The 13,812-nt window shown below is 39.7% G+C and overlaps 1 protein-coding gene across 2 annotated transcripts in view; it reads right to left on the bottom strand.

Moving 5' to 3' along the window:
* The window catches only part of mamdc4 (MAM domain containing 4), a 63,131-nt gene that overhangs the window by 38,178 nt on the left and 11,141 nt on the right, over positions 1 to 13,812 (bottom strand). For both annotated transcript variants that reach the window (XM_030148585.1, XM_030148584.1), the window contains exons 6-10: positions 13,448 to 13,582; positions 11,045 to 11,284; positions 4,412 to 4,531; positions 1,674 to 1,829; positions 341 to 444 (exon numbers count right to left, since the gene is read on the bottom strand). In XM_030148585.1, coding sequence (XP_030004445.1) covers positions 341 to 444; positions 1,674 to 1,829; positions 4,412 to 4,531; positions 11,045 to 11,284; positions 13,448 to 13,582 — 755 coding nt within the window. The remainder of the gene's footprint in view (positions 1 to 340; positions 445 to 1,673; positions 1,830 to 4,411; positions 4,532 to 11,044; positions 11,285 to 13,447; positions 13,583 to 13,812) is intronic.

Below are 13,812 nucleotides of genomic sequence, written 5' to 3'. Positions count from 1 at the left end.
GTTAGACTAGGACTTTTACACAGGACTGGACAATGATATCAACTGTCAGCTTCAAATGTGGATTCATCTACCTGTTTCTGTCTGTGTTTTTAAAAACCCACTATGAGCAGTTATTTTAGTGTTTCCAAAAAGAAAATTATTATTAAAATCCATGAGCTGTTTAGAAGTTGATTTTAGAGGAAAGCAATGGATTTCAAACTGAGAACAACAGACATTTGACTCAATAGCTGCAAGAAAATCATACAATGTTAACACCTCTAAAGTTCACAGTTGGTAGAAGTAATGCAATACCTGTAAAATAATAAGAGAAGAAATAGTAGGATTAAAGGTTTGAACTCACCTTACACGGTTGTGAACTTGTGGTGGGTTCAAGGCGTGGACTTTGAAAAGCTGCCCAGTCATTTAGGAGACCCCCTTTAGGGACGGTGACGTACAGGAAGTGTCCTGAGGGTGAGTTCATTTAAAGTTAGTTGATGGTCTAAAAAGACACAAGACATATGACAACACTTTAAAAACACAATAACAAGCACTGGAATTATGTCCAGGCTGAAAAAAGCTTCGAATACAAAAATTCACCAATACTTTTTCATGAGTTTCAAGAATGAATAATAATCATTTTTATGATCATTCACAGCGTTTTAATCCTCAAAAATCTAAACAACCACCAGTGACCAAAAGCATCTACTGATCTAAACTGTTTAATTCCTGTTGATCCATTAATCCTATCAATCCATGTCAATAATCGGTGCAAAATACAGTTCTTCATCTTTTCATGGTCATCACATATGGCCCATTTGGATGTTCAGAGGCTCCGTAGTTACCGTGGAAACACCATCATCTTCTCCAACATTGATTCTCCAGTCAAACCCATGGAGTTGGATCAATGACAGTAGATGGACACACTGGGGTTATGTTCAGTTCATGAGAGATTTGACCGAAAAACTCACTTTATCTTCAGTTTTCTCTGTTTTGATGTAATAACTTCTGAATTCACTGGGAGTTTTCATGAACATCTAAATTACATATAGGAAAATACAGGATCTACAGTGAAAAATGCAAAATGCAGATGATAATATTATAATAAATGGCGATAAATCATTTAAGAAAAGTTAAATAGAGAGAAAAAATATATGGTGAGTTGACAGACACAATCCCAGTCCATAAGAGACATGACAAACTGAGTCTGAAACTGCAGCACTGTGGTTCTGTTTCTGTGTCAAATGTTCATTGTGGTCAGTTTCAGATGCTGCAGCTCTTTCATAATTCATAGTTTCAGTTCTTGTTTGTTCAGTATTAATTGTCCTCCTTGTAAATCACAGCTGGACTGACTGGACAGATCCTGACCAAGGAAAATCAACTTCTCCCTTTGTGCAGTAATCTACACCTGGATTTACTGCCTCTGTCCACAATAATATACATTATATAGACTAACTGTCCTCTAAAATTAACATTTATTTGCAACATAGTATAGCAAACTATTACATGATCAAAAACTAATTAATTTTGAACAAATTTTGAATGTCTGGGGTCGCCAGAAATTTCTGATGTTAACATGAGGTCATGAGCCAAAAAAGGATGGAAACCACTAGATTAAACGGAGAGAAAAATTAGTTTGCAAGTGACGACAGCTAACAGTTGAAGGTCTTCAAGGATGAACTGGAGTTGAGTGTCACCTGATGCTGTGTTGTTGGAGTGGTCTCTGCCCGGGCCTTTCTGAGGGTCTGAGATGGAGATGTTTTCCTGAGTCGTTCTGACCCATTTGAGATTGGACAGACTGCTCAGGTCCCAGTCACAGAGGCCGTCCTCGAACGTACAGAGTCGGTAACCGTCTGCAGACGAAAAAAAAGAGAACGCATCTACAGCTGGAAGCAAAAAAAAAACAAACAAAACTGGAAAATAAAGGCTGTGGAGGATGATCATTTATAACAGGGGTGTCACACATGCGTCCTGGGGCCCAAATCCGTCCCCCCAAAGGTTCCAATCCGGCTCATGGGATGAATTTACAAAATGCAAAAATTCCACAGTCCAGGCTGTGGAACTCATTTTAGTGTCGGTTCCACAGACAGACCAATCTGATCTACAGTCCAATAATAACAGCAGAAGAACCCACACAAAAGAATGACTGCAGATTTATTACTGGGTTTGATGGGAAAATTAGTAAAAATAACGACTTTTTATCTGCAGTCCCTCGGCATTTGAGGTGTGGACAATGAATTGTACCTGAAAAGGAAGTTTTGTATGATCTGCTTCTCTGAATAAACAAAGAATGAAAAAAAAAAAAAGGCTCTCCGTTAGCTTTGTAGCAAAATTGTCCTTTTTTTGGGCCAAATTGTGATATCTGCATAACTTCACTTTTCTAACACTGCTGCTTCATTTAATGCAGATATCACAATTTGGCTAAAAAAAAATGACTTTAGGTAATTATGCTATGAGGATCACTACTTCTTTTTCTTAACAAATTTAAAGTTGTTCATGGTTATTCATCTTTGTGTTAGTTTGTGGATGTAAACATTTTTATATCATCATTTTACTTTATTTTCTTTTAACTCACTCTTAATCTATTAATAATGACAACTCTTCTCAGTGTTTATTACATTATTATTTTACTGGTCTGATCCACTTGGGATGAAGGGTGTAAGAAAATATTGGTTCTGCAATATATCGCAATATTTCATTTCACGATACTGTATCGATATTTTTAGATATTTATTCAAATGCAGATATTGTGGAGGTTCATTTTTGTTTTTCTTTGTTGTTTCTATTTTATTTATTATTATTTAACAGTCTTATTAAATAATGTTAGTTCCTTTGTTGAGATTGAACTAAAATACTATTCTGATGTTAGTTCTGAACTAATACAACATGAACATTTGAACTGTTCAGCAATGGGTGACTGGAAAATCTTGTATCTCTTATGCTTCAATAAAAATAAAAAAAAAATAAAAAAAAAAGAATATGAACATTTGAACAGGATCTGAAACTAATGTCTGTAAAACAGAATTTCAGTTTGAACATAGGAACATTTTGTGATATAACATTAGATCCTGTTGGGATCAAATAAAAATATGTTCAGTATTTGTGCAAATTTTTGCTGCAATTCAATTCTTCAAGGAAATAATCATTTAAAAAAAAGACACAAACAAAAATTTGCCTTTTTAACAGTATCGTGATATATCGTATCGTGATGCTAGTATTGTGATGTGTATCGTATCACCAGCCATACTTGAATGATTTTAAATGTTTCAATTTAAACTATGATTTTAAATGTTCTTCCTCTAAATTTCTAAAATATTTTTCGTGCTCTGACTGTAAATAATAATTTTCTGCCACATCGAACCATCTACTTTCATCACATCTCACTGAGGAAGAAAAATCTCCCATTAAACTTTAAGGAAATATTGATGTTTTTATCTCAAATCCTCATGAACAGGACATCTTACAACTGCAGACATGATGTGTCCCAATATTTATGTCCATATAGTTATAAACATCAGTATTTCCTTAAAGTTTAACGGTAGATTTTTCTTCCTCAGTGAGATGTGATGAAAATAGACGGTTAGTTGTGGTAGAAAATTGCATTGGTTAGTTTGGTTTAAATTGCCTTTTTAACAGTATCGTGATATATCGCGATATATCGTATCATGATCCTAGTATTGTGATTTGTATCGTATCGCCAGATTCTTGCCGATACACAGCTTTAGTAATGACAAATGTCATAATATAGCTTTATATTAAAAACTGACAAAAAAGAAAAGGAAGGAAAGGAAATATTGATGTTTATAAACTATATGGACAAAAATATTGGGACACATTATGTCTGCAGGTGTAAGATGTCCTGTTCATGATGATTTGAGATAAAAAACATCTATATTTCCTTAAAGTTTAATGGGAGATTTTTCTTCCACAGTGTGATGTGAAGAAAGTAGATGGTTCGCTGTGGTAGAAAATTGTTATTTACAGTCAGAGCATGAAAAATATTTTAGAAATTCAGAGGTAGAACATTTAAAATCATAGTCATGGATAAAAAACAAAACAAAACAAAACAAAACAAAAAAAAAAACCCAAAATTAGGGTTGAGAGAAATTAAGTCAAAACCATCTCTGGGGCATTTTTGAAGCAAAGATAACAATTAAAAGAAAACTAACCAATGTAATGATATTTTTCCCGTAATATAAAACTCTATTATAACATTAGTCATTGTTTTGTATCCCAGACCCCTGTTTGAAAAGAAACACCTGAATTCAACGTGTCCACATACTTTTGTCCATATGGTGTATTTCACAGTACAGTTAAGGATATGGTACACTGTAAAAAAAAAAAAAAAAAAGGCCCATACTGGGCTGAATGTGCCCCTGAACCAGGATGACTTGGACCCCCAGCTCTACGTTCTTCTCATGGTGGACGTTCTTACCACAGTTGAACTCATCGCTCCCGTCGCCACAGTCATCGGTGCCGTCGCACATTTGTCGCGACCCGATGCAGACGCCGTTGTTGCACTTGTTCATCCCTGGTGGACACTCAGGAAGTGGAGCTGATGAAGAGTTGAGGAAAACAACAATACAGTTCAAACTAGTGCCTTCTTTTCATCAGTAAATGGAATATTTCTGGAGTCTGGACCACTGTTTCTGTTACGATGTTTCACTTCAAAACCTCAATGTGGAGAAAAATAATTGCTCAACTGTATGAGTAATTAAAATATTAATCATTACCAATAAAATGTTTAAGACAATAAGGTGCTGTATTAAAGTTAACCATTAAAAAAGAAACAAATCCTTTATTCATTTTAATAACAGATTTATGTGCATTTACTGCTTTTAATCATTTAAAAACTATTTTGTCCTCAAACAGTCCAGTGAAAATCAAATAATAAACAAATAATGTACTTTTATGGGAGTGCTTGTATTTAAATGGAAAATTTTCTACTTTGTTACAATTCATTTCACACAGATATTGTACTTTTTACACAACTTTTACCAGTTATTTTGCATTTTACATAACCTACCGAAGGGAGAAACAATGGATTAATTAGTTGTTTGACAACTATCTAGATGATGACTGAACTTTTCATGTCTGAACAATTCATGGTTAGATTTATTGCTTTAATTTCTATTTATCTTAATTAATTTTTAATAATTTTGAGGATTTGTTTGGACTAAATGAACATGAAGATGTCACAGTGGATTCATGACTCATGTTTGAATACTTTTAGAACAAGCTAATATTGTGAACAATAGATACATTGATCCATAATAGATATAATCATTAGTTAATGTGCGTTTACAAAACCATTTAAAATGAGCTTCACATCTTTGTAAACCTATATCTTGGTGATGTCGCTGTGCTAGAACAGAGGGAGGATACAAAATTATTACAGGCGCTTTTAGCAGCCAGCAAGAAATCTATGACAAGAAGGAGGTTAAATCCAACTCCACCAACAACAGAGGACTGGTACCAGACCATCTGGCAAATATTCACAATGGAGAAATGGACTTACTCTGTCAGAATCCACAGGGATACATTTGATCATATTTGGGACTAGGGATGGGAATCGTTAAGAATTTAACGATTCCGATTCCATTATCGATATCGCTTATCGATTCTCTTATCGATTCTCATTGGGTGAGGGAATAAAAGAGTACAAACAGGTGTGTTTGCATTAACTGTCTGTTATATTTCCATCTGCACAGAAAATAGAACATATACAGTATGAACAAATAATAAGAACAGATGATGCCGGGCCTGGTTCGGAGGTGGTGGTGGTGGTGGGGGGGTTCGGTGACAGTGAAACTCCAGACTCTTTACTAATTCCTCTATTGCTGCATTTCCACTACGTGGAACCGGTTCGCTGAGTAGAGAATCAAATACGTGACATTCCTGTAAATGAGTCACATGTGGACAAATGTTTGAGGAGACTGGAGGGATTCCACCCTTTAGAAGAAATGGAAGCTTTAACAGTGTTCAACTGGACCTGGTGTGGTCTGTTTGGACCTGGTGTCTGTTTAGACCTGGTGTGGTCTGTTTGGACCTGGTGTGGTCTGTTTGGACCTGGTGTGGTCTGTTTGGACCTGGTGTCTGTTTAGACCTGGTGTGGTCTGTTTGGACCTGGTGTGGTCTGTTTGGACCTGGTGTGGTCTGATTGGACCTGGTGTGGTCTGATTGGACCTGGTGTGGTCTGTTAAGACCTGGTGTGGTCTGTTAAGACCTGGTGTGGTCTGTTTGGACCTGATGTGGTCTGTTTGGACCTGGTGTGGTCTGTTTAGACCTGGTGTGGTCTGTTTGGACCTGGTGTGGTCTGTTTGGACCTGCTGTGGTCTGTTTAGACCTGGTGTGGTCTGTTTAGACCTGGTGTGGTCTGTCTGGACCTGGTGTGGTCTGTTTGGACCTGGTGTCTGTTTAGACCTGGTGTGGTCTGTTTGGACCTGGTGTGGTCTGTTTAGACCTGGTGTGGTCTGTTTGGACCTGGTGTGGTCTGTTTGGACCTGCTGTGGTCTGTTTGGACCTGCTGTGGTCTGTTTAGACCTGGTGTGGTCTGTTTAGACCTGGTGTGGTCTGTCTGGACGTGATGTGGTCTGTTTAGACCTGGTGTGGTCTGTTTAGACCTGGTGTGGTCTGTTTGGACCTGGTGTGGTCTGTTTGGACCTGGTGTGGTCTGTTTAGACCTGGTGTGGTCTGTTTAGACCTGGTGTGGTCTGTCTGGACGTGATGTGGTCTGTTTAGACCTGGTGTGGTCTGTTTAGACCTGGTGTAGTCTGTTTGGACCTGGTGTGGTCTGTTTGGACCTGGTGTGGTCTGTTTAGACCTGGTGTGGTCTGTTTGGACCTGGTGTGGTCTGTTTAGACCTGGTGTGGTCTGTTTGGACCTGGTGTGGTCTGTTTAGACCTGGTGTGGTCTGTTTAGACCTGGTGTGGTCTGTCTGGACCTGGTGTGGTCTGTTTAGACCTGGTGTGGTCTGTTTGGACCTGGTGTGGTCTGTTTGGACCTGCTGTGGTCTGTTTAGACCTGGTGTGGTCTGTTTAGACCTGGTGTGGTCTGTCTGGACCTGGTGTGGTCTGGTTAGACCTGGTGTGGTCTGTTTGGACCTGGTGTGGTCTGTTTTACCTGGTGTGGTCTGTTTGGACCTGGTGTGGTCTGTTTGGACCTGGTGTGGTCTGTTTAGACCTGGTGTGGTCTGTTTGGACCTGGTGTGGTCTGTTTAGACCTGGTGTGGTCTGTCTGGACCTGGTGTGGTCTGTTTGGACCTGCTGTGGTCTGTTTGGACCTGCTGTGGTCTGTTTAGACCTGGTGTGGTCTGTTTAGACCTGGTGTGGTCTGTCTGGACCTGGTGTGGTCTGTTTAGACCTGGTGTGGTCTGTTTAGACCTGGTGTGGTCTGTTTAGACCTGGTGTGGTCTGTCTGGACCTGGTGTGGTCTGTCTGGACCTGGTGTGGTCTGTTTAGACCTGGTGTGGTCTGTTTGGACCTGGTGTGGTCTGTCTGGACCTGGTGTGGTCTGTTTGGACCTGGTGTGGTCTGGTTAGACCTGGTGTGGTCTGTTTGGACCTGGTGTGGTCTGTTTAGACCTGGTGTGGTCTGTTTAGACCTGGTGTGGTCTGTCTGGACCTGGTGTGGTCTGTTTAGACCTGGTGTGGTCTGTTTAGACCTGGTGTGGTCTGGTTAGACCTGGTGTGGTCTGTTTGGACCTGGTGTGGTCTGTTTAGACCTGGTGTGGTCTGGTTAGACCTGGTGTGGTCTGTTTGGACCTGGTGTGGTCTGTTTAGACCTGGTGTGGTCTGTTTAGACCTGGTGTGGTCTGTTTGGACCTGCTGTGGTCTGTTTAGACCTGGTGTGGTCTGTTTAGACCTGGTGTGGTCTGTCTGGACCTGGTGTGGTCTGTTTAGACCTGGTGTGGTCTGTTTAGACCTGGTGTGGTCTGTCTGGACCTGGTGTGGTCTGTTTAGACCTGGTGTGGTCTGTTTGGACCTGGTGTGGTCTGGTTAGACCTGATGTGGTCTGTTTGGACCTGGTGTGGTCTGGTTAGACCTGGTGTGGTCTGTTTGGACCTGGTGTGGTCTGTTTAGACCTGGTGTGGTCTGTTTGGACCTGGTGTGGTCTGTTTGGACCTGGTGTGGTCTGTTTGGACCTGGTGTGGTCTGTTTAGACCTGGTGTGGTCTGTTTAGACCTGGTGTGGTCTGTCTGGACCTGGTGTGGTCTGTTTAGACCTGGTGTGGTCTGTCTGGACCTGGTGTGGTCTGTTTAGACCTGGTGTGGTCTGTTTGGACCTGGTGTGGTCTGTCTGGACCTGGTGTGGTCTGTTTGGACCTGGTGTGGTCTGGTTAGACCTGGTGTGGTCTGTTTGGACCTGGTGTGGTCTGGTTAGACCTGGTGTGGTCTGTTTGGACCTGGTGTGGTCTGGTTAGACCTGGTGTGGTCTGTTTGGACCTGGTGTCTGTTTGGACCTGGTGTGGTCTGGTTAGACCTGGTGTGGTCTGTTTGGACCTGGTGTGGTCTGGTTAGACCTGGTGTGGTCTGTTTGGACCTGGTGTGGTCTGTTTAGACCTGGTGTGGTCTGTTTGGACCTGGTGTGGTCTGGTTAGACCTGGTGTGGTCTGTTTGGACCTGGTGTGGTCTGGTTAGACCTGGTGTGGTCTGTTTGGACCTGGTGTGGTCTGTTTAGACCTGGTGTGGTCTGTCTGGACCTGGTGTGGTCTGTTTGGACCTGGTGTGGTCTGGTTAGACCTGGTGTGGTCTGTTTGGACCTGGTGTGGTCTGGTTAGACCTGGTGTGGTCTGTTTGGACCTGGTGTGGTCTGGTTAGACCTGGTGTGGTCTGTGTAGACCTGGTGTGGTCTGTCTGGACCTGGTGTGGTCTGTTTAGATCTGGTGTGGTCTGTTTAGACCTGGTGTGGTCTGTTTAGACCTGGTGTGGTCTGGTTAGACCTGGTGTGGTCTGTCTGGACCTGGTGTGGTCTGTCTGGACCTGGTGTGGTCTGTTTGGACCTGGTGTGGTCTGTCTGGACCTGGTGTGGTCTGTCTGGACCTGGTGTGGTCTGTTTAGACCTGGTGTGGTCTGGTTAGACCTGGTGTGGTCTGGTTAGACCTGGTGTGGTCTGTCTGGACCTGGTGTGGTCTGTTTGGACCTGGTGTGGTCTGTTTGGACCTGGTGTGGTCTGTTTAGACCTGGTGTGGTCTGTTTAGACCTGGTGTGGTCTGTTGGACCTGGTGTGGTCTGTTTAGACCTGGTGTGGTCTGTTTGGACCTGGTGTGGTCTGTTTGGACCTGGTGTGGTCTGTTTAGACCTGGTGTGGTCTGTTTAGACCTGGTGTGGTCTGTTTGGACCTGGTGTGGTCTGTTTGGACCTGGTGTGGTCTGTTTAGACCTGGTGTGGTCTGTTTGGACCTGGTGTGGTCTGTTTGGACCTGGTGTGGTCTGTTTGGACCTGGTGTGGTCTGTTTAGACCTGGTGTGGTCTGTTTGGACCTGGTGTGGTCTGTTTGGACCTGGTGTGGTCTGTTTGGACCTGGTGTGGTCTGTTTGGACCGTTTCTGCCTCAACTCCATGTTGTCTACGTTCTGACCAAAACAATGCAGCGTACGTGTGACGTCATCGCGCATGCACAATGAAAGTGGAATCAATAAGCAGAATCGTTAAGCAGGCAGGCAAACGATTCCACTGAATCGAGCTACTGGGAACCGGTTCTCAAAAAAGAACTGGTTCTCGATTCCCCTCCCCATTTTGGGACAAAGGGATCAAGTGTGTATCCTCTAGCTGCCCAGAATTTGTATCACTCCTCTAAAAATATCTTCTTTTTATATAATCTCCCTGTTTTTTTTCTTTTTTGTATGTTTTTCTGCATAAACATGTTCAATGTTTAAAGAACCCAGAGGTGCTGTAATACTATGATTGTTTTAAAGTGAGAAATACCGAAACTGTAAGCACCCAGTTCATATGTTCATTTGTTTTGGGTTTTTTTTTTACATTTTTGAGTGTACTTTAAAAAAAATTTTTTTTACTTTAACAGAAATTTCATTGTTAATTCTATAGATTTTTCGTGTATTTTTAAGATACAGGAAAATATCAATGAAATGACAAAAACAGACTGTGATTTTACATGTCAAATGGAAAAGAACAGGAAAAAACTGTAACTGTGAATAAATAAAAAACTTCAATTTTTTAAAAGAAATTTTTTTCCTTTTTCACAGAAAAATACAGTTAAAATACATTTGCAAATGTACCATAACTTCACAAATATTTATTTTCTATGTATGAGATTAAACTGTTAATTTAAAGTTTAATACTGTAAGAAAAATAAATAAATAAAACAGGATAAATTTACTGACAATTAACCGTAACAGAAGTATTTGTTCTGTCAGTTGAACCAGACTTGTTTGTTAATTGACAAATATCTTGTGTAATTACAGGAGGTTTCACAACAAAAATGTTGAATAAATGTATTTTTGTGAATTTATAACATGCATAAGCACTGATAAACTGTCCAACTACAGTTTTTATCAGTGGATTGGACAACTGAGTCTCACTGAAAATTATTTACATATATATTTATAGGTAATTTGATTGTTTTAATACATGTAAATATTCTTTATTAAACATTAAAAAGTAAAAAAAAAAAAAGCAAAATCTCATGTAAAGTTAGGGTAAAAAACTGTATTTTAATTATGGAAAATTACCGTATTTTCATGAGATGGTTATTTTCTGTTATTTAACAGTATTTTTTCAGCACCCCTGCTGCCGGAATAATACCTTTTTTTTTTTTTTACAGGTTTTTTTTTTTTTTTACAGTGAGCATAAAGTAGGAAATACGAAAAGGGCTCAAATAGATAACATATGTATGAATGATAATGTTGAAGATATTTTGTCAAATTTTCCAATAAAATCTAAATAAATAAATAAATAAATAAAATGAGTTTCACCTCAACCACTGACAACAGAAAACTCTGTTTTTACATATTAGCGCTTCTCCACCAGTTTTTCACAGAACATTACCTTGGTCCATCTATTTTTGTTCAATAGTGATAAACTGTGTTAATAATCAAAATTTGTTGGATTTACCAGGAAAAGCACAGTCCAGAAACTCCAGCTGGTCTAAGGCCATGTCTCCGCTCCGGCCTTCGGAGCGCTGGGAGTGAAACCGGATCCGGAAGGTGGTTGGGATCCGGCCCAGGAAGATGGTGTCCTCCCTCCACCCCCGGACGCTGGTGTCCTCTGGACGCCACACCACGGCTTCGTCTGCAGAGTCTCCAGAGCGGAGGACGGACGCCCACAGAGGAGAACCGCTGAATCCAGTATGACCTGGAACAATTTTGTCCAAATACAAGTTCTTAAGCTTCGAAAATGTAATCATGGATACAACAAGGTTCTAATAGTTTTGGATTTTTCATTCTAGTTTAGTTTGATTTAGCTTTGGCTTTTTTTTCTCTAATTCAGCTAGTTTTAATTCGTTTTTTAGAGCAGGTTTGATAGTTTTTATTAGTTTTCATTTTTTTCTAAATGTTTAGTTACCTCCTCCGGGAGACATTGTGATCACTTTGTGTGTTTGTTTGTGTGTTTGTTTTCATCTTTAGTGTAAAACTCTTCCACCCATCTTTCCCAGATCTTCCCCACAGATAGGCCTAGGCCCTGGGACCAACCCAGTCCATTTTGGTCCCAGTAGGACAAAGTTCAAGGTCACAGCAAGGTCACAACATCTACAGTTTTCCATCTGTCACCACTGAGACATTTTCCAAAATTCATCCAAAATTCAAAATGACTCCGATTCTCCTCCAGTTGGATCCACCTGTAGCTTAGAACAATATCTTACATCTGGCACGAAATTGTCCACATCCACTGTGGAATGTGGACTCTGTGGACATTTACATTGAACATTGAAAATCCCATTTACCACACATTTAAAATGAGAACTCAACTAATATTGATTGGAATTGAATATAATTGAACACACACATGACTGGGACCAAGCTTCAACTGTTTCTGCTGTATGGAACAACCTGGAAACTGTTGGATTTAAACAGAAGTAGTCGATCCACACATGCACACTGTTCAGGGTGCTTGGCGGAGGTTTGCGTTCTCTGAACACTTGTTTTAGTTTAGTTGTAGTTCAGTCGTCTCTTTTCTCTTCTTCTCTGTCGTCGTATTCAAATAAATCCCAGACAGGACTCTGCTGCTTTCTCCCAACTTTAGTCTCCATGTTTCCAGGTAGAGTGGGGACCAGAAGACGACTGGAAACCACAAGTGAACACAAGTGACGGACCCTTAAATATCAGATGGTGACAGCACAGAAAATTGCTTGAGCAAAATAAATCAATTTCATATCAATCTGACATTGACAAAAATGAAAACGAGGGGAATTTTATCCATAATTTTTACTGTTTTAGTTAGTTTTGTTAACACACAATACAGTTTCAGTTAGTTATTTTTTTTCTTTCAATTCTAGTTTTTATTTATTTCAGTTAACGAAAATGTTTTTACAATTCTAGTTTTCGTCATTTCTTTAGTTTTCATTAACGATAATAACCGTGGTTTACAAACGTGTGTCTGTTGTTTAAGGTTATTCATAATTCTGCTGCTTCTCCCTTAAAAAGATCCATTTCTTTGAGTTCTGGAAAAACATCTTGAACTACTCGATCAACAGCACGCGGTGAGTGCAGGATTCCGAGACACAGAACTGCATTTGAAGATTCAGCGTTCTCATGTGTGTCCATGTGACAGTGGAACACATGACCAACAGAACTACGAACAATTACAAACTATCACACATTCTCCTGCATGGTGAAAAAACAGCTCCTGTCAAACCAAACCTGTAGATCTAATGGAATGTGATGTAAACATGTTCAGAGTGTGTGTGACAGACGGCAGTGGGATGAATAAGAGTGAATGGATGGATGGATGGATGGATGGATGGATGGATGGATGGATGGATGGATGGGAATGAATATTTTATACAGATGGAGTTATACATATACATTTTTTACTGTTATTTAATGTTTTAGTTTTTATTAATATCTGTTTTTTTTAAATATATACAGATGGAGTTATGAATATGCATTTTTTACTGTTTTTTAATGTTTTCATTTTTATTAATGTCTGTTTTTTTAATGATAGAAAGATGGAGTTATAGATATGCATTTTTTTTACTGCTTTTTGTAAGTTTTAGTTTTTATTAATGTTTTTTTTTTTTTAATGATACCATCAGCCTGAACAGGGACTACAGGTGTAAATTAGCACTAGCGCTAGAACCTGGTCCACTACATCTGTGCTTTTTAAGGTTAATGTATACTGTTCATTGTCTCTGTCTAAATAAATAAATAAAATGAAAACGAAACAACTTGGACACTTTAACACCGTCCTCCACCAGGCAAATAATCTGTATGAAAACTGTAGAAAACTGATTAGAGACACAATTAAACTTAAGAGGAAGAAATACATGGATATTAGGAAAGATGTGTGTGTTTTTACCCGAGTCCCACAGGAAATATCTGAGGCGGAGGCGACATGTCGGTGCAGATTGTTTCATCTCTGGTGAAGTTAAAACAGCAGTACTGATTTTACCGTCAGCGCTCATCTGTACCGCAGTTACACCCATAAACCACCCTGGAGGTGAAGAAAGAAGAGAAAGAAAGTTAAATATTTACACTATATGGACAAAAGTATGTGGACACGTTGAATTCAGCTGTTTCTTTTCTAACAGGGGTCTGGGATACAAAACAATAAAGACCAATGTCAGAATATAGTTTTATATTATGGGATTAATATCATTGCATTTGTTAGTTTGGTTTAAATTGTTATCTTTGTTTCCAAAATGCCTCAGAGATGGTTTTTAC

The sequence above is a fragment of the Sphaeramia orbicularis genome, chromosome 12, assembly GCF_902148855.1.
Source record: "Sphaeramia orbicularis chromosome 12, fSphaOr1.1, whole genome shotgun sequence".
Classification (NCBI taxonomy): Eukaryota; Metazoa; Chordata; class Actinopteri; order Kurtiformes; family Apogonidae; genus Sphaeramia; species Sphaeramia orbicularis.
The sequence above is the reverse complement of the archived record's forward strand: the minus strand, read 5'-3'. Positions and strand labels throughout refer to the sequence as shown.